The sequence below is a fragment of the Cnephaeus nilssonii genome, assembly GCF_951640355.1.
Source record: "Cnephaeus nilssonii genome assembly, chromosome: 12".
NCBI classification, from domain to species: Eukaryota; Metazoa; Chordata; class Mammalia; order Chiroptera; family Vespertilionidae; genus Cnephaeus; species Cnephaeus nilssonii.
The window spans coordinates 80903080-80923088 of record NC_137083.1 but is presented as its reverse complement, the minus strand read 5'-3'; the positions used below and the strand labels follow the sequence as shown (position 1 = coordinate 80923088).

At 50.9% G+C, this 20009-nt stretch overlaps 1 protein-coding gene across 1 annotated transcript in view; it reads right to left on the bottom strand.

The window, feature by feature from the left end:
• UBE3C (ubiquitin protein ligase E3C) overlaps window positions 1–20009 on the bottom strand; it is a 109599-nt gene that overhangs the window by 20108 nt on the left and 69482 nt on the right. Inside the window, exons 14-18 of the mRNA XM_079785657.1 lie at window positions 19486–19590; window positions 18144–18231; window positions 17761–17858; window positions 15592–15724; window positions 10839–11086 (exon numbers count right to left, since the gene is read on the bottom strand). Coding sequence (XP_079641783.1) covers window positions 10839–11086; window positions 15592–15724; window positions 17761–17858; window positions 18144–18231; window positions 19486–19590 — 672 coding nt within the window. The remainder of the gene's footprint in view (window positions 1–10838; window positions 11087–15591; window positions 15725–17760; window positions 17859–18143; window positions 18232–19485; window positions 19591–20009) is intronic.

Below are 20009 nucleotides of genomic sequence, written 5' to 3'. Positions count from 1 at the left end.
CCTAGGTATGTGACCTGACGGGGAATAGAAGCTGCACCTGTTTTAGTGTACGGACACTGCTCCAACCAAGCCACCAGCGGCACCAGAGGGGCTGTTTAAGAGCCGAAACTGCCCTGGCTGGTGTGGCTCAGTTGGTTGGGTGTCATCCCTGCCCCAAAGGGTCGTAGCGGGTGTGTGCAGCAGGCAGCCCATTGGTGCTTTGCTCTCGCATAATGTTCCTCTTTCTCGCTAAAAAGAAAAGAAAAGAAGAGCCAAACCCTCCTGCCGCCAGGGGCTGGCGAGCGTTTCCGGAAAGGGCTCTGCAGGGGTACTGCTCTCCTAAGGTCGCCATAGCAAAGCACCACCAGCAGCAGCAACGGCCTGTCCGCAGGTCTGGAGGCCAGAAGCCCAAAGCCAAGGGTCTCAGGGCCACGCCGGGCCCTGGAGGCTCAGGGCCAGGACCTCTCCTGCCTCTCCCAGCTTCTGGGGTTGCCGGCGGCCTCAGCGAAGCCGGGCTAGTAGCTGCCCCACAGGCTCCCAGGTTCCTCCACAAAGGCCTTTATTTGGGGGCGGGGGGGAGACACGAATTTACCACGATCCTCTAATACCCCACCTGCCAGCCGAGAGGAGGTGCGGGGGTCCTACCCCATCTGGTCAACGGGGCTCTGTACTCAGGCAATCATGAACTCTGTCTGGGGGGGCAGCTGTGACCCTTGCCTGAGACGGATTGACCCCAGGACAGACAGAGGGGGTGAGGGGTGCCCGAGCCCCGCTTTAGAAAGGATGGCGTGAGGTCTGCTGAGTGGGATTGTGGCGATGTATGCACACTTCAGGCCGCTGCTTTAAGATCGACGCTACTGCACTGCACACGATATCCAACACTAAAACCAGCACTTGTCCTGAGGTAACCCGTCGCCATGAAAACGTGACTAAGTCAGAAGTCACTCTTCCTTCCACACACACGAAAAGAAACACAAGCTCAGTGAGTCAGATATGTATGAACTCACTAACGCGGCTGCAGCTCGGCTCCTCCAACCCCCAGCATCCATCTGGGTCCGAGTGAGCCGTGTCCTCAGCCAGCTCCCACACAGGCACAGTGGGCAGCTGTCGATGGTGACCCACTTCCCCTGACCCCGGAGCTGCTCACATGCACCAGGACCTGCGTGTCCGCCTCCCCACTAGCAGGACTGCGGGACCCTGAACTGGCGGGCGAATGTCCCCCTAGAGCAGTGGTCGGCAAACTCATTAGTCAACAGAGCCAAATAGCAACAGCACAACGATTGAAATTTCTTTTGAGAGCCACATTTTTTAAACTTAAACTTCTTCTACGCCACTTCTTCAAAATAGACTCGCCCAGGCCGTGGTATTTTGTGGAAGAGCCACAGTCAAGGGGCCAAAGAGCCGCCTGTGGTTCACGAGCCGCAGTTTGCCGACCACGGCCCTAGAGTAACACCGCTTCTGGTTCCAGACAGGCCGTGGCCAAGGAGCTCCGACGCAGCTGTCAGTTCCGGACTCCACACTGTCCCCTCAGCTGAGACCTCAGGGAAACGCCAGAACTCAACACACAGGATACTACACACAGGCCAATACATAAGGTCATTGATCTTAAGACTAAGGATGGCCACCAAGGCTGCAGAGTGGTTCTCTGGGGGAAGCCCGTCTGCTCAGGCACGTGGCTCAGACAAACCCGCAGCACTCCTAGGCCCCACATCCAGGCCACGGCTGCAGAGCCACGGAGACCACTCTGCAGGGACGAGCTTGTCCCCGGGCTGAGGAAAGCCTCTCGGTACCAGGGACTGGAAGTAGCTGCAGGTGTAAATCATCAGACGGTCAATACATAAGGTCATTGTTTGCCATTTCTGCATTAGTAACAATAAGCCAGTGAAATTCATTAAACACATTCGAGCTACCTGAATGTTAAACAGAATCCCACTGTGACTCATAAAATGTAAATGCTTAGGTATAATTTTTTACAGAAGGCAGCTTTAAACCTTCAGAGCATTTAATATACAAGCACTAATAAATGATAGTACTAAAAACTATGATTGCATCAGCTAAATGGATTATAAATTAAATTTCCATAATGTATGCAACCAATACAAATGTAAGCATAAATCAAGGTATTTTCTAAACACAGGTTAATTATACAACTTCAAAAACTGTCTATTTTTTATGCAAAGAATCCACTTAGCATTTTTCATCTTGGCCTTCACGGCAGCCAGCTGACCACGCTGGCTCCCGCGGCCATCAATAACCACCTGCCACGGGAAGTAGCGGTAGGTACATGGAAAAAGCCTGGAACGGATTTTTCAACTGTCTGTCTTTTATGAGTGTTTATAGCTAGAAATTGTGCCAAAATGATCTGAAATAAAAAGGATTAATTATCATAGAAGCCTTTTAATATAAGTGAGTGCAGTCGAGTACAATTAATGCAAACTGTGGCACCATCAGGAGAGCAGAAGCGAGCCTCACCATTGGCATTTCTGTTTGCTGCCAAACAACGCTGGTAATTTACTACATTAAGAATCAATAAAAAAATAATGCTTTTCAAATGCATCTTTATCAATCGTCAGGTGGTTCTAAAGTGAACATTTATAACTTAATCTAAAAACTATATCAGAGATGTCTTTTTTATAGCAAGATGTCTTTTTTATATGTCTCATTGAGCAAGAAGAAAACTATTTCAGACCATGCTGCCCTTCGAATGTGCAAGAGAAAGAAACGTACAGTAAGGAGGCGCGGGGACAGGGTGCTTGCTAGAGCACCCGACCGGACCACAGCTCCTGGAGGCAGGAGCCGCCCCCTCTAAGGATGAGTCTGCGGACAGCACCCGGTGCCCAACCATTTAACAAGCACTGACTAAGGCCACCCGGGGACCACTTCACACCCTGGGAGGCTGCATCCACGAACTTGTTTGCAAAAGAACATGAATTCTCCTGGGGGACATTTCAGGTTATGAAAACTACCTGTCTGGATTCACTGCAAATCTGTGGCCTCCAAAATCCAGCTCCAGAGACACCCCCAGAGTTCACCCTTTAACCCCGTCCGCACAGCCTGCATTATGGTACTCCGTGTAAAGACCTGTATTATGGCAGCGGTTTCCACAGTCCACGTGCGCAAGCATCCAGGACCACGGGGGGAAGGGGCGGGGGGGGGGGGCCCAGGCCATGCCCTCCGCCCTCTTTGCCCTGACAAACCAGGCCCCGCCACACTCGGGCACTCCAGTGTTTCTTTAAACATTGACAGAGTTTCCACTGGTCTGACGGGCAGGGTCCAGGGTCCCGGTGTTTACTTGTGGGACAGGCACCACTGGAGGCCCTGAGGCACCGGGAAGCTGGCGCTGCCTCCCAGGGGCTTCCTTCTCCCGAGAGGCACCGAGCGCACTCCTCCCAACCAGGAGCACAGGTGGCGCCGGGGCTGCACGGCACCGCCTGCTCCCCTGCAGGGAGGCTCTCGGACGAGGGCTAGCCCCGGTTCACTGCGACGGACCACCCGCACCTTTGGTCTGAGCGCTGCTTCTGCAAACAGCTCTTTCACTTCAGAAAGCTCTGCGGGATGCTGGTGGGAGAAGACAGTTCACCTGTCAGAGCCCATTTTCCTGGTGGGACGTCCAGAACTCAACACACAGGATGGAAACACTGTCCACCAGCCAGAGCGGCCCCTCACAGAGGAGAACCTGGCCTCCTGCTCCGCCCACCTCCCACCAAATCTTCCTACAACGTCAAGACCCTCCATCTTCAGGACCACAGGGGTTGCCAGTGCGGCATGTCCACACGCGGGGACTGTGGGGATTTTAGAATAGCTGGTACGTCCCTGCTCTGGAAGGTGCTAGAGTATAAACTCACGAGGTCCAGTTAGGTATCCCACAGCCAAGAATTACTTCAATAATTAAAAAGGAACACTTTCCAGGCCTGGCCGGTGTGGCTCAGTTGGTTGGATCATCATCTTGTGCACTGAAGGGTTGTGGGTTCAATGCCTGGTGAGGGCACATGCAAGAGCCAGCTGATTGATGTTTCGCTCTCTCTCTCAAATCAATTAAAAAAACAAACAAACCAAAACATATTTTCAGGTGAGGATTATATAAAAAAAAAGAAAAGAAAACTATGCCCTTGATTGACAAGAAAAATAACCTCCAGATCTGCAATTGCTTGTTTTTAATGGGAAAGGACATAAATCATGATTATTAGGATGCTATAAACACAGGCACAATTCTCAGAAGGGGTAAGGTTCAAATAAAGTAATCATCCTATATAATAAAAGCCTAATATGCTAAGTGTCCAGTCGTCCGGTCAGCTGTTCAACCAATCAAAGCATAATATGTTAATGATATGCTAAGGTTGCTCAACCACTCGCTATGACATGCACTGACCACCAGGGGACAGACACTCTGACCGGTACGTTAGCTTGCTGCTGCGGTCCAGCAGATCGGGACTGAGCCAGATGGGCCGGACATGCCCTGGAGCCCTCCCGCAGTCCCTCCCCAGCTGGCCAAAAACCCAGAGGGAAAAGATTCGTTAACTTTAGAGATCCCAGCACTGCGTCTGATGACAATCAGGTGAAGCAGCTCAACTTCACTGACCCGTCATGAGTCTGACAATCAGAACGTAACGAGAGAGAAGCTTCGCCACATGAGGACCAAGTACTTAAATTAAATTACTAACACCCACCTCCATCCACAGCTCTAAAGCCTCAGCGAATTCAGTGAGCTTTTATAAAAGGACGCCAGTGATACTGAAGAATACATCTTTCCAACCCTCAAAACTCTCAGGATAAACTGTTCACTACTCTGTATGAAACATAAGGGCACACCGATTCTACTAACACACAAAATTATAAACTACACTGACGGTTCACAACCTGCTAATTAAAAACCTGAAATATATGACCAAGATTTTATCAAAAAACCTGATTTATAGGCATGCTGTTCCAATTAAATCAATATTCTAAAGCAAGGGAAAAAGAGAGCCATTTTCAAGTAGAATTCAAATATGATAAAAGATTTTCTTCAATAAATATTCTGAACTTAATTGGCTTAAATGGACCTAGGTGCTTCTGTCTGTAAAAAAAAGTTTGAGATGACATTACCACATCCTTGAGCTGTTTATTTATCCCCTGCCGGGGCTGATTTACGGGCGATGAATGCAGGCCGGACGCGCACCAGGCCCAGGAATCATCTGCTAATGGAACTCCTAATTGAGGAGTGACCGCGCCATGCAGCAACTCTTCCCGCGCAGGACTGCTCCTGAGGACCTTGCTGCACTCCATCACAGCAAACAATCACTAACATATGCATTAGGGAAATTTAAATACATTATGGCCCAATAAATACCGTAATCCATCAATACACAGTTTCTCCTCTTAGAGATTCAAAGATCAGGCGTACCACTGTGAGTGCTAGCCATTCACTCACTCAGGCCTGATCGTCTGACACGTGGACGTCTAACCATTTGTGATCAGGTAACAGCAGAGACGGTCAGAAGCCAGCGCTCCCTGAGGAGTCCATGCAGAAAAGTAGCCAGTCTCAAACATGCGGGACCACCATAGTGAACCATCCTCCTCAAAGGACTCGTTTTGCTACTGGTTTTGTCTACACATCATTCTTTTAAATAGCTTCACTGATATTGAATTTACATAAACTTCACTGTTGGAAGGAAGGCTGAGACCCCAAGTTCTCCTGCCTGGAATCTGGTTTAAAGGGAGAAGTGAGAAGCATCCACCGTCCCCCGAGTCCAAGGCCCCTCAAGACAGCGCCTTCAGCTCGCCGCAGCCCGAGCCCCCAGCAGTCATCAGTGGGTGTCACTCCTCACCACGGCCCAGAACGAGCAGCTACCTGAGCTCCAGTGAGCAGGGCCATCTAGCCATCTTGACTCTACAGCAATCAAGACTGGACAGCTGACACATTCAGGAAGGAAGGTAATACATCATTTCCATCAGATGAATTCAGGCAAGTGAAATACATACCTGCTGCCTGTCACTGCCCTGTGTGAGAACCCCGCATTGGGGAGTGTTTCAGGAGAGTCTAGCAAAGTCAAAGCTCCCCTTACTTTAAGTGTATTTTATTACTATTAACTTAGCAGGTTCTGGGGCTTGCCTTAACAGAAAGAACTATGGCACACGAAATTGCAGAGGTTCTCACACAATGAGTTATGAAGCGTGCATCCTCGGGCAGATGAGGTGAGTGTGAGGGACTAGCAGGGAGCAACAATCTGTTGGGCACAGACCCCACGACCAGCACACGGCTCCAGGCGCGAGAGAAAGGGGCCTGCTGGGAATTCATGCTCAAAAATCCAACGCCGGGCCGACGTCCGAAGTTCGCCATGGAAACCTAAGGCGGTAGTAAGGTGAGCCTGGAGGAAGACGCATGGCCGATCCAAGCTGAGCAGCAGCGTCTGGTATCTGAGCGGGTGCACAGGACCTGGGCCCATGACGATGCATCTCAGACACACGCATCCAGGGGCAGTGTTCGTGCCCAGGACATACTGTTCCCCCCAAGCCCTCTGTTTTGGGAGGCTGGGCTTCAGGACCACCTGCCATTGACAATCTGCACCCAGCACACTCCCCAGAGCGAGGATGGCAGAGAACTCTAAGCAATGTTGTAAGCATTTTAACATTTTTGATACAATTGCCCAGTGGTTCTCCACCTTTCTAAAGCCGCGACTCTTTAATACAGTTCCTCATGTTGTGGGGACCCCCCACAACCACGGCTCTACAGCAGCGGTTCTCAACCTGTGGGGCGTGGGGGGAACAGTACGTCCTGGGCACGAACACTGCCCCTGGATGCGTGTCTGTGAGATGCATCGTCATGGGCCCAGGTCCTGTGCACCCACTCAGATACCAGACGCTGCTGCTCGAGAACCCACAGGTTGAGAACCGCTAGCAGGGTCGCCTAAGACCATCGGAAAACACAGATATTTACATTACAATTCATAACAGTAGCAAAATTAGTTATGAAGTAGCAACGAAAATAATTTTATGGTTGGGGGTCACCACAACATGAGGAACTGTATTAGAGGGTCGCGGCGTTAGGAAGGTTGAGAACCACTGCAATAGCCTAAGCCCGTGGTTGGCAAACTGTGCTCACGAGCCACATGCGGCTCTTTGGCCCCTTGAAGGTGGCTCTTCCACAAAATACCACGGCCTGCGCGAGTCTATTTTGAAGAAGTGGTGTTAGAAGAAGTTTAAAAAATGTGGCTCTCAAAAGAAATTTCGATCATTGTACTGTTGATATTTGGCTCTGCTGACTAATGAGTTTGCCGACCGCTGGCCTAAGCAATGAAAGAACAAAAAACCCCAACCATCTATAGGAGAAATGCAGAGCTTTGTGAAAAGTATAATCTATAGGAATATATAATCTATAGGAGTATAAAAGAATATTTTTAATAAATAGCATAAAATGCCCCCCCCCAAAGAATTCCATTTACTTTTTTTCTTGGTTCACCCTCACCCGAGGATATTTTTCCATTGATTTTTAGGGAAAGTGGAAGAAAAAGGGGAAGACTGAGAGAAACACTGATGTGAGAGAGACACATTGATTGGTTGCCGCCTGCGTGAGCCCCTTGGGTAAGGTGTGTGCCCTTGGCCAGAATTGAACCCAGGACCCTTTGGTCTGCAGGCCGACGCTCTAGCCACTGAGCCAAACCAGCTAGGGTGGAGCACATGTTTTTACTTCTCATGAATTCTATATTTTTTGATGATGTTGCCCGTGCTTTTGGTGTCTTATCTAAGAAACCATTGTCTAATCCAAGGCCACGAAAATTTGCACCCGTGGGAAGAAACCCTCCCCTGTATGATGAACTCATTCTCCGCAAGGGGCCAGGGCAGGCTTTGCAGCCAATGGTGCGGGGACGAGGAGGCCCATGCAGGAGGAGCCTCCCACCATCCTGGGACTCGCTCTTTCTAGAGGTGCTCTCTGCTTCCCTTCACAGCACGCCTTCTCCCAGGCCCCGCTCACAGGCCCTGACACTTCCCACTCTTCTGCCTCCAGCCTCTTCCTCCACCCACAGGCACGCGTCTCTGTCCGGGTGCTGTGGTGATGAAACTCCCCCAGGACAACCCCACGAGCCCACCGCTGGGCACGCGAGGCTGCCCGACAGGGAGCCTGGCTGAAAAGGGGGGAAGTGGTGACACCTTCCAACGTGGAGGGCCCTTGGAAACAGGCGTGCTGAACAAGCCAGCACCAGAGGCCGCAGCGCCTGACGCGGTTTATGGGAAGTGTGCAGAGCGGGTGCTTCAGCAGACGGAAGGCAGGGAGCACTGTCAGGGTGGGGAGTCAGAGGATGCAGGTGGTGAAAATGTTCCGTGGTGCACGTGGCTGGCTGTGAATGTGCTGAAACCACCTGGACCAGGTGAACTGCATGGTGGGTGAGTCAGGTCTCAGTAAAGCTGCTGTAGCCCTCACCCGCCTTCACCCCAACACTGCCGCAATCCAGCCGCCACCTGGTGGGACCAAGACTCCCTCTGCTCCCCTCGGGACACCGTCTTCTAAAAACATAGTCAGTCCATCAATGAAAACCAATGAACTGGAGCTCAGGTATTAACCTGGCCCTGGGAAACTCAAATTGGTACCTGCTGGTGCGCTCTCCTAGCCCCATGGGGGAGGGTCTTGCCCAGGGCTTGCTCCTCCAGGCGGTGTAACTGGTAATACTGGTATTCTTCCTGACTTGCTGCTGTTGGGGCCTACTTGACACTTGTCTTAGCCTCCTTAGTGCATGCAAGACGGCTGGTGAGTGGCCCTGCGGCTCGGCTGGCAGACTGCTGGCTGTGTTCGATGTCCCCTGCTACTGCTGGTCTGCGTGCGAAGACAGAGCCACTCACCCTGGCAGAATGGAGCCACCTGCACCTGTGGAACGGCATGCCCCCCCTCTGGGAAAACAGGACAGCTGCAGGGTGGGTGCATTCCCTTCCCTCGGGGGAACCTCTGGGTCTGCAGGACCTGTGGCGGCCATCTCTCACCCGTCAGGGTTGTGGGTCTGTTCCTCTTGCTATTACTCTGTGCTTCTAGCCAATACTGCATCCGGGGCTTGAATGCAATGTGCTAATGCCCTAACCACACAGGCCTGCTACTGGAAGACCGGCGCGTAGACTGTGAGGTGGAATTGGTGATAGCGGGGTGGAGCGTAGGGTCAAGCAAGGATATGGCCCAATTCTCCCTCCTAGTCAGTGGAATGGTGTCCATCTGGCCAGCGGCCACAAGGAGCAGAGCAGCTAAGACCCGAGCGTTTCCCACATTTTGACAACTAACAAGCCTCACCAGACTCCCTATTTGGTCTTGGTCTGCACACAGGCCTCCCTAGCACGGCTCCCTCCCTCTCCCCTCTGCTAGATAAGCCCCTAGCACAACCTGGCCAAGTGTGGGAATCCCCCCTCCACCACCCGCCATTGGGGACCCCACTGTGTAAGTAATAAAGGCTATGACTCTTCCCTGTGGTCCCCGAAGAACAGTGTGGCTTCCCTGGGTGGGAGCTCCTACAGTACAACATCATGCTAGGATTAGCAATTACCAACACTAAATTTAGTTAGAGTGCAAAAAAGCAAACAAAATAACCTATAAATGTAACCTTGCATGTAACTGTTTCCCATTAGTAAAATGCCAGTAATCAACGAGAAAGAAACAAACAAAACCAAAACCGCCCGGCCCGCATGGCTCAGTGATTGAGCGTCAACCTAGGAACCAGGAGGTCAGGGTTTGATCCCCAGTCAGGGCACATGCCTGGGTGATGGGCTTGATGCCCAGGGAGGGGCGTGCAGGAGGCAGTCGCCGGGTAATTCTCTCGCATCATTGATGTTTCTATCTCTCTGTCCCTCTCTGAAATCAATAAAAAAAGTTAAAAAAAAAAAAAAAAGAGAAAGAAAAAAAACAAACTGCTTTTCCTGGCATGGACTTGACCTGGGGGCAGCAGTGAGACACCCTCCTCCTGCTCTCCACATGGCACCCACAGGCTGCGCTGTGGTCTGAGTGACTGCCCCAAGTTCATACACTGAATCCTAGCCCCAGGGTGATGGTATTACGAGGGGAGCCTTTGGGAGGTGATGAGGTCCTGAGGGTGGGGCCTGGGAACAGGTCAGGCCCTCATGAGGGCCCCCCCCCCCCCCCCGCACAATGAGGGGGTGATGGTTACGAACCAGGAAGGGGCCCCGCAGACACCACCACGTGGCACCTCGTCCAGGCGTTCAGCCTCTGGAACTGCGAGAAGTGAATTTCGGTTGTTTCTAAGCCAGCCAGCCTGCAGCATTTTAATCCAGCAGCCTGGACCGGCCCACAGAGGTCAGTGAGAAGGAGGCTGGCATGGGGGAGGCCCCCGTCTTGTTCTGACTGGAATGGGAGGGTGTGTTTTGAAAGCTGCACCTTAAATAGGAAGTCTCCACTGGGCTATGTCATCTCTTCCTTCCCGTTACCGTCAAGTTGCCTTTGTAGGATGGTCAGCAGGTGTAGCCCTCAGGCTCCCGGGGCCAGTGTTCATAGACCTGCACACAGCACATGCACACGCACCACACTGCACGACTGTCTCCCGCCCACACATGTGAAATTATTAGAACCTGACAAGAATCATGTGCACACTATTACCAACCAGACCCCGGGAGGAGGCGCCATGTGCAGCATGCCACTGCAGGTCTTCGAGAAACGCAATCATATGGCATGTTTCCCATGTTTTCAGCACCATCCCAATAATTCCCCGTAAGTAACTACTGTGTGTGTCAAGTATAAAAATGAGGTTAGTTATTAGTGGAAAGTGCTCTTCAGGGCTCATCAAATCACGTAAGAATTCTGAACGAAGGTCTCCACGGGAACCATCAGCCACCACGCAGACACACAGAAGGTCACCCTCCTGGTTGGAGACCGTCCCCACGAGCCGTGTTACCTTTCCCAGCATTCTGCCCAGGAAGTAGTAATGTCTGGCGAAGGAGTCCCCCACGAGCATTTGCGCAGCAGGGTTGGGGTACAGGAGGCCCTCGTTCGTCGTCTTGAAGAAGCCCTGGTTAGGGTTGAAGCCCGACTTCAGCAGCTCGTTCAGAAACTCCCTGAAGATGCCGCCGCCGTCGATGCCGGCTTCGTCCAGGCCGTGCGCATTGAGCAGGTGGACGCGGATGCGCTTCTTCAGGTCAGGCTCTGGGGGGGAGCAGGCAAGAACAGCAGAGGCACTTTAATGCCGGGTTCTACACAGTGACCCCAGAGCCCTCAACGGAAGGAAGGCCCTCTGCATCCACAGGAGAGCTGGGGCTGCGGATGGGGAGATGAGGAAACTGAGTCACCAGCTTATTCCCGGGGCAATGCAAACAAAGATGCCCCGAGAGGAGGGAGGGGAATTAGGACACGAGGATAACATGGGAACAGATTATTACCAAGAAGGCAAAAAAGTAAATGAATAAAGATATCCGTGAAATGAACGACCCTGTGACCAAGGCCAATGCCACAGGGGGGCAGAACACCAGCATCTACACCACCATTTAAAACGGACACTTGGCTGAAAAGGAAGACACTTCTGGGATAGAATGAGAGGAATCCCCCCACACAGGTCTCCTAGGGACAGCACCACCTGGGGAGGACTAACGCGTCCCGACAGGCCGCCATGAGCACAGCAGGCTTCCATCCGGCGCCAGCATCCTGGCACCCACCACAAGCCCTACCCTCTTCCCTCCTGCGTTCTCCAGGTGCTGCGCAGAGAGGTGGGAGCGCAACACATGAACGAGAGCCTCCCACCCCATGATACACAGGTGACGGTACTTCTGAAGTCAAAGGACCTGGTGTGAAATGTTCCAGTGTTTTGAACACAACGTCCAGTGTGGCCTACAGTCTGGGCCCTCACACACAGCAGTTCCCACTGTCTCACTGAACGGTCACCTAACCCACCAGCAGGGACCACAGCTGCACCAGGTGAGCCGGGCAAGCTCTTCCTTAAAGCCCACACGCCCTTGGGGAAGGCGAACCCAAACCACCCTCCTACGCTCAGCAAAGGAGCCCGCGCTGAGCATCCACCCCGAGCTAGATTCCGTCACTTCAGCTCCTCTAACCACCTTCTGGGGTCAGAACCCCCATCCTGCAGTGAGACGACCACAGGCCGGCGGTCCACCTGGCACCGACGAGCACACGGGCCGGGCCTGCTGACCTGGGAGGTGCGCCTGCTCCACAGCAGAGGCTCTTCTCTACTCACACACATTCTTTCCGTTTTAAAATTTCTCTCCACTTACAGGAAGAACATGCTTTCCACTGACGATCAAGTTCCACAAATAGTTATTTGTTTCTAGTATTTTGATTGATATGATTATAAAATATGTCCAATCTCAAGTTCTAGTGAAATGCCGAAAGCAACCCAAGCAGATAACCACGGCTGCCGCACAAAGCTGCAGCTGGCCTTCTCGCCTTTACACGTCCTCATAATACCCAGGCAAAGGGTGGGCTAGCCCGGCTGGCGTACTCAGTGGTTGAGCGTCAACCAATGTTCCACGAGGTCATGGTTCAATTCCCAGTCAGGGCATGTGCCAGGGTTGCAGGTTTGATCCCCAGGAGGGGGCGTGCAGGAGGCAGCTGATCAATGATTCAGTGATGTTTTTCTCTCTCTCTCCCTCCCTCCCTTCCTCTCTGAAACCAATCTAAATATATAAAAGCCTAAGTGACTTTTACGACCAGTTGACTGAACGACTGGTCGCTATGACGTGCACTGACCACCAGGGGGCAGATGCTCAAAGCTGGAGCTGTTCCCTGGTGGTCAGTGCACTCCCACAGCCAACCTCCTGCAGCCGGTTGCAACCTCCCACGGTTCCTCCCCAGGCCGACCGGGAACCCCCCTACCCCCGATCAGCCCCAATCGAAGGCCAGGCCGAGGAACCCCACCCGTGCATGAATTCATGCACTGGGCCTCTAGTACAAATATATTTAAAAATAAAAATACATTTTAAACAGGGATGAACTATTTCATCCTTCAAGATCATTATCATTGTCAGCAGTTAGCAGATTTTTTGGTAAAAATTCTAAGCGTAAAAATTTTGTAGGTGGGAAATGTTCAACCACTGTCTACCTTGTGCTGCAGGACTAAGATTCACGCTACAGGACGCTGTTCTAAGGAGATCACTGTTTCTGAGATGCGGCGCCATCCACACGTCGCCTCACAGGGCTGAGTGGAGTCTGCGGCTCCCATCAGCCACCTCTGTGAATAGAAAGACCACAGCCCAGCATGTGCTCAGAAGGCAGCGCCTTCATGTGCCACTGTGTGTTGCTAAGGACAGATTTGGAGTATCTACGCACACAGGAAGGTTTTAGTGAGGGAAAGCCTCAGTGAGCGGTTACTTTGATTTTATCTTAGTATCCTGTCCTCTTCAGGAAAACAATGTAATAAATCGTGCCCAGTAAAAGAGGTAACACTGGAAAGCTGGAGTGAGCGAGGCTCTCGGGAGAAGACACGGCACAGGTCAGCCTGCCCCAGCCACCGTCACCATGACAATGAGGATGTCAGGATCCACTGCGATGCCACCCCAGCCCTCTGAACAGCCCCCACATTCTCCATGGACAAGGCCCAGCCCACACTGTCACCGTGGGAAGTGCTGCGATGAGGTCCCCGGGCCAGGGCCTGTGTCACTGTTTGCTCAGCACCCAACTGTGGAGGGAAGCCACTCCACTTCTCCGAGCTCCCCCGGCCAACCTGCAGATACCGGGGCTGGGACCCACACTGCAGAAAACTGTCCGGAGATGGAATGAGAGGTCCGCTATCCATAAAGGATGGATCTGCTTTAATGACTAGATGATATATAGGATAATCATATTAACTGATTATATGTAAATGATTAGTCAACAGAGCACTTCAAACTGATTCACTAAGTAAATTAAACATTCTAAGATAACATTTAATTTTACTAATTTGCCTAGTAAAATACTAAATAATTTTAACACATGGTTTAAAATTTTGTACTAATAAGAATTAGAGAACATTTGTAAAGATTTAAAGCATTATAATGCATATTACACATATTATGAGAAGATTTTTCCCAATCCATTAAACTGAACGCAATTATCAGCCTGCACTTAGGAGGTGGAGTATCATCAACTTTGAATAATTTCTAAGTTTAAGGACACAGTAGGTAATTGGGGTTTGCTATAACTGGGCAATATTAATGTCTTAAAAAAAATCACCTACGAGAAGTGGTTTTAAAGCCAAACTCGCGGTAAGCACAGACTGATTTGGGGTGACGCGCTCACACGGCTGCACCTGCAGGAAGCCCATGTCTACCTTGAGCAGACTCGGTGGCCTGGCTGTCTGAGCCTAGCTATACCTTCACCTGTAGACCTGTCTCCTGTCCCTGAGTCCTAGGTCAAGTCCCGCCTCTTCATAAAGCCCGCCACCATCCTCCACACTCAGCTCTGCTCTACACTCTGGGACGATCTAGCTGACCTATCATTCCTTGTGTCTATGGTCTTCTCCCCAGGCTCAACCACAATCCAACCACATCCACTGCCGCCAGCTGTGTGCTGAGCCAGGGTAGGGTTCCTCCCCAGAACTTGGTGGCTTCGACTGGGAATATGAGGCGACAACCACCATGATGGACTCACGACAGCTTGTGGGTCCCAAAAGGAGGAAGAACATTTCCCCCCAAAGCATGTGAGATGAGGAGTCAGAATACCTGAACCCCCTCATTCATACATAACATCTTAAGAACATAATCGTCCAGGCAAGAGTGACCCATCTCAGCTCGTGGCGTCCGGCCTGAGGTCTGCAGCGCAGACTAAATGAGCAAGGGAACGACACCCAGTGCCCCTGCACGCGGCGCCTGGGCCAGAGCTCAGGGCCTGCGATGTGACCCTCCTCACTGTTCCCACAGGACAACCCCAGCTGGCTCTTTCCGGAAAAGCAAAAACCAAAAACAACCAAAAAGAAAACCACTCAGATGAGAGGTTTTGCTTTCCTGGCAGAGAATTAACTTGCTCCTCTTAAGAAAAGGTGCTGTCATTTCCCACCGGACCTGTGACTGGGTCCTACCAGCATTCCTTTTCAATCGCCTGCACCGATTCAACATCGATTTAATGCAATATCATGGACTCCACATTCTGAAGCTAAAATGATTCATATATAAATTAATATCAAAAGTTTTAACCCTGGGTGTCAAACACTAAACCAAGACAAAATGTGTCACTGACCTCTACATGCTGCCCAAATCATTGGTACATGTAATCCCCTCTTATCAGACACTACTGCCATCAAAGCACGCTACTTCTTTAGAAGTCTGGATTGCAATGGTTTTATCCTAGTGCATTTAATTTGTCTGACAATGGACAGCATTTACATAAACTGGTAATTGTATACGAAATGCAGACTGTACATGGCTGCCCGCCCACTGCTGAAATTACAGGTTGTCGGCTCCGTTTTAGAGACAGACACTGGGGGGAGAGGGGAGCCGAGAGGCCTACTCAATATCTGAAAGGCTTGTGTAGCAATCATTATTTGTCAATCCTAGCAATCTTATTTTATAATATGCACCTCCCAAATTTGAACCCCTACATTTCAGTTTTAAATAGTCATTGCAGGACAAGATGATGGACACCGTTTTTAAATGACTATCTTTTTCTAAAATGATCCCCAGCCCCCCGGCCACATGCATACATGACACAAAGAGAAGCATGCATACCATTTTCTGGGGAAAGTTTGTCATAAGCATCCTCATAAATATAATTCCTTCTTATTGTGACATTAATTCCATCCAGAAATGGGCCATCTCCTTGAACTTCTTGCTTGTCTGCATAAATCAACCTTTGAAAGATCTAACACACAGGGAAAATTATAAGGTTATTTGATAAAACAGACTTTTTGTTATAAACATTAGCAAACAAAACTGCTAAATAAATCTTAACTTTTGTATTCCCATAAACTTAAAACCAATTTTAAAGGCCAAGGTAGCAAATATTGATTTTATGCCTTATCTACAAATGGTAATATTTATGCATCTGTAACATTGCTCCTTTCCCCCATTTTACAACAAATTTTAAAAATCCAACCCTATAGTATATATTCAGTATTTTCTTTTGTAAACCCTTCATAAAAATCCAGGTGGTGGAGGAAAGAAGGAAGAACAGCTTCGCACAGCTGTATATGAACGTTAGTAAGATCTCCATGATGAGAAAATGTAAGCGGTTCTTTTAGGCAGAGCTCCAGCAGAGGGAGCTCAGGAGCCATGAACTGGCGGCAGGCAGCATGAGCACATTCTGTTTACCTCCGAGAACCGCCAGCAAAGCCTCTGAAAACAGGACAGTGTGAACAAGTTCTGTGCATTAGCCAACCATCACCAGATATAAAGTGCACATCTCTATAACACCATGTACAGAAGTGTAGCATTTAAAAAATTGTTTTAAAAAATAATACAACATTTACTAGACAAAGAGCACCATACGGCTCCCTTTATAAGAAAACTAGAGGCCTGGTGCACAGATTCGTGCCCCGGTGGGGTCCCTCAGTCTGGCCTGCAGGGATCAGGCCAAAACTGGCTCTCCAACATCCCCAGAGGGGTCCGGATTGTGAGAGGGCGGTTCTCGGGTGATGCACCCAGAATCGGGCTCCCTCCTCTCTGGTTGCATCACCTGAGAACCATAGCTTGGCAGCTCCTACGTTGAGCGTCTGCCCCCTGGCGGTCATTGCGCATCATAGATACTGGTCAGATGGTCAGATGGTCGCTTAGGCTTTTATATATGTAGACTAGAGGCCCGGTGCACGGAATTTGTGCACGGGAGGGGGGGCGTCCTTCAGCCCGGCCTGTACTCTCTCCAATCCGGGACCCCTCGGGGGATGTCCAACTGCCTCTCACAATCTGGGACTGCTGGCTCCTAACCGCTTGCCTGCCTGCCTGCCTGATCGCCCCTAATTGCTCCCCTGCCGGCCTGATCGCCCCTAACTGCTCCCTTGCCAGCCTTATCGCCCCTAACCGCCTCTGCCTCGCTCTGCACCCAGGACCCAGGATTCCCTCCTCTGGCCGGTCGCAGGCACCCGGGACCCGGGCCGGCTGCGCCCAGGCCGGCTGCAGCTGCAGGAACCATGGGCATATGGCTTAGCCCAGGCTGCAGCCGCAGGCTCCCAGGACTGCAGGGCGGGCAGCTTATCCCTCTCCTGGGCCGCAGCCCCAGCTGCTGGCACGCGGGACTGCGGGGACTATGGAGTGTGCAGATTGTTCCTCTCCCGGCCGCAGCCCCAGCTGCTGGCGCCTGGGACCGCAGGGCATGCAGCTTGTCCCTCTCCTGGGCCGTAGCCCCAGCTGCTGGCACCCGGGATTGTGGGGACTGTGCAGATTGTCCCTCTCCCGGGCCACAGGTGCAGCCGCTGGCACCCAGTACTGCGGGGCGGGTGGCTTGTCCCTCTCGCGGGCCACAGGGGCAGCCGCTGGCACCTGGGACCGTGGCGTGCAGCTTGTCCCTCCTGGGCCGCAGCCTGGTTAGTCCCCATTCCTCTCTCGTAAGCTCATTTGTGCCTGGCTGGTCCCCACTCCTCTCTCCCCGGTATTGTGTGTCTGAGCTGTTACTGCGTGAGGGCGTGACAACCATTTGCATATTAGCTCTTTATTATATAGGATGATAGCCTAACAGGCCTTTTAAGTAGTTACAACTAAAGAAAAAATATTTCAAGTTTGTACAGACACATCTGGTTGGATTACACATTTATAAATCGCTGTTAACTATTACAATCTAATGCAAAAAATATAAATTATACTATTAGCTGGGCACTAGGCCACTTCAGAGACTCTGGTTGGTGTTCATTTTTCACACTGAAATGATATGAAATACCGCACGCTCTCCTGGAGAAGTCGGCCTACCTTTACCCGCTCTTCAAATGGAACCACGAAGGGCAGCTCTGTCAGGATGGCAAGCTGTCTCTCCTCAGATACGGACAGGGGAGGCGACTCCAAACCCACTGCAACACAGTGCAAACCTGTGTGAGGCAGGCGTACCCTCCTGTCCAGACCCCCAAGGATACGCACTGAACGGCTCAACTTCCAGACATTCCAGAAAGGGCAGAACTATGGGACTACCAGGAACGCGAGGCTGCTGGGGGAGGGGAGGGGCTGGGGCTGGCTACAAAGGAGCTCGAGGTGGTTGGTGGTACATGTTCAACAAAAATCACAGACCAGGACATGGAAAAGATGAGTGCCAGGGTCTGTGAACGACTCCCCTCGGCCTGAGGTTAGAGGGCGCTCACCATCCAGGGTGGATTGCAGGGGGCCGATCCTCCCCATCCGCCGGAACCTCCACACGTGTCTGGCAGCTGGCACGTACAGCTGGGTGACCTAGGGGATCAGCACCCCTGCTTAGTACTGCCGTGAGCTAGTCCCCCACCCCGTCCAATGTGAGCTGGTGGACGTTTATGTTCACTGGAGTTTGCTAGGTCCCTCTCTGACCTCATGTCCTTTTCAGATGACCTGTTCATGCCCTCGCACACTTACTGTGTGACTGTTTTCTCTAACATCCCAGGGAGATCTCTGCTTGTTCCATTTGCTGATGTCTCGACACACTAACCATCATCCGTACGGCTGCTCCTCCCTCCCTCCCCCTTTCTCTAAAAATCAATGAGAAAGATACCCTCTGGTGAGGATTAGCATAACAACAAAAACAGTGGGGGCAGTCTTTCTCGTCTACCAAAGTGGCCGGTGCAGCTCTTTTCCTTTTCGGCTCAGGAGCTCGCAGGCTAAGCACACTTGCTATCTGGCCCACTGCACCTGTTCTGAGTGATGCTTGCTATTCCCCCCCCCCACCCCCTGCCCCCGCCCCCTCAGCTGGCCCCGGGCTCTCCCACACCACCTTCTGCACCGCTCGACCCTCCAGCAACAAAGCACCATCTTGTCCAGGGCTTCCCAGACCTAGGACCAACTGCCAGGCTGACAACTTTCTTTTCGGGGGAAGATGCTGTTCAGAGCCCCACCCTGGACCCTGGCCGTGCTCACTGGCATAGGACCTGTCATGGTCTCGACCTGGCCAGTGGGCAGAGCCAGGAGCCACGGGGTAAGTTAGTGACGCGGGCAGAGGCATGCTTGTGAAATGTTCCAAACACCGTTTTCTTCAGCGTTTTAGTCCCCTTGTATCTCCATGTCCTCCATCCCCAAGATTCTGAAATGAACCTAGTCATGCCTTTTCCTGACAAAAATGACATCTCATGTCCTCTGATAATGTTACTTAATTTTTTAAACTATAGTATTGAATCTACTTTAGATCTCAATGTCACTAATATTCAAATTTGTCTGTTCCTTTAGAAAACCAAGGACGAGATCCATTTCCTCTAAATCCTAAATCTCTACCAATGACACCAGTAAAAGCAAAATCTTCTTCCACCCCAACAGAGAATCACCAGGGTTCAATACAATTTGTGGTTAAAAGAGAAAATTAAAATTAATAAACTCAGAATGCATGTTTTAGTCAATGAAAATGCTCTGTATTCCATCAATGACCTAAGAGTTACAATGAACACATTTACAGTTACTATTCAGTTACCTAATAATAAATTAAAATGTTATAAAGGACAAATGCTGAAAGGCCTTCAGTAACACCTTATCTGCTCTGATGTCTTCCTGCTCTGACAGCCAGTGGTTTGGGGGACAGAAGTTTCTCCTCGTGTCTCTGGACTTCAACATCTTCACCAGATTGGTGATGACCTGTAGGGGAAGAGAGGGCCACGTCACACAAACAAGCCCGACACGGCCATCGGTCAGAAGTCAAAGGGCTCCAAGAGCGTGTGGCTTGGCGATGGTGACCTGGCCAAGGCCACCAGATCAGGTCATTCTGTGATCACAAGAGTGAGCTTTAGGTACAAAGCAGTCAGTTATCTGCCAACAGAGATACGTTAACACAGGTTTGTGCAAACGCTGGTTTTAAAGAAGGACGAGGGAGGCAGTAAGGAAGTGTTTCTCTGTCTCAGCTATGGAGTTAGGTCTACTTCCCACAGCAGCTCCACACGTCTTAGGTCTTTCTTTTTTAAAATATTTTAAAATTTTTATTTATTTTATAGTTAATCCTCACCCAAGGATATTTTTTCATTGATTTTTAGAGAGAGTGGAAGGGAAGCAGAGACAGA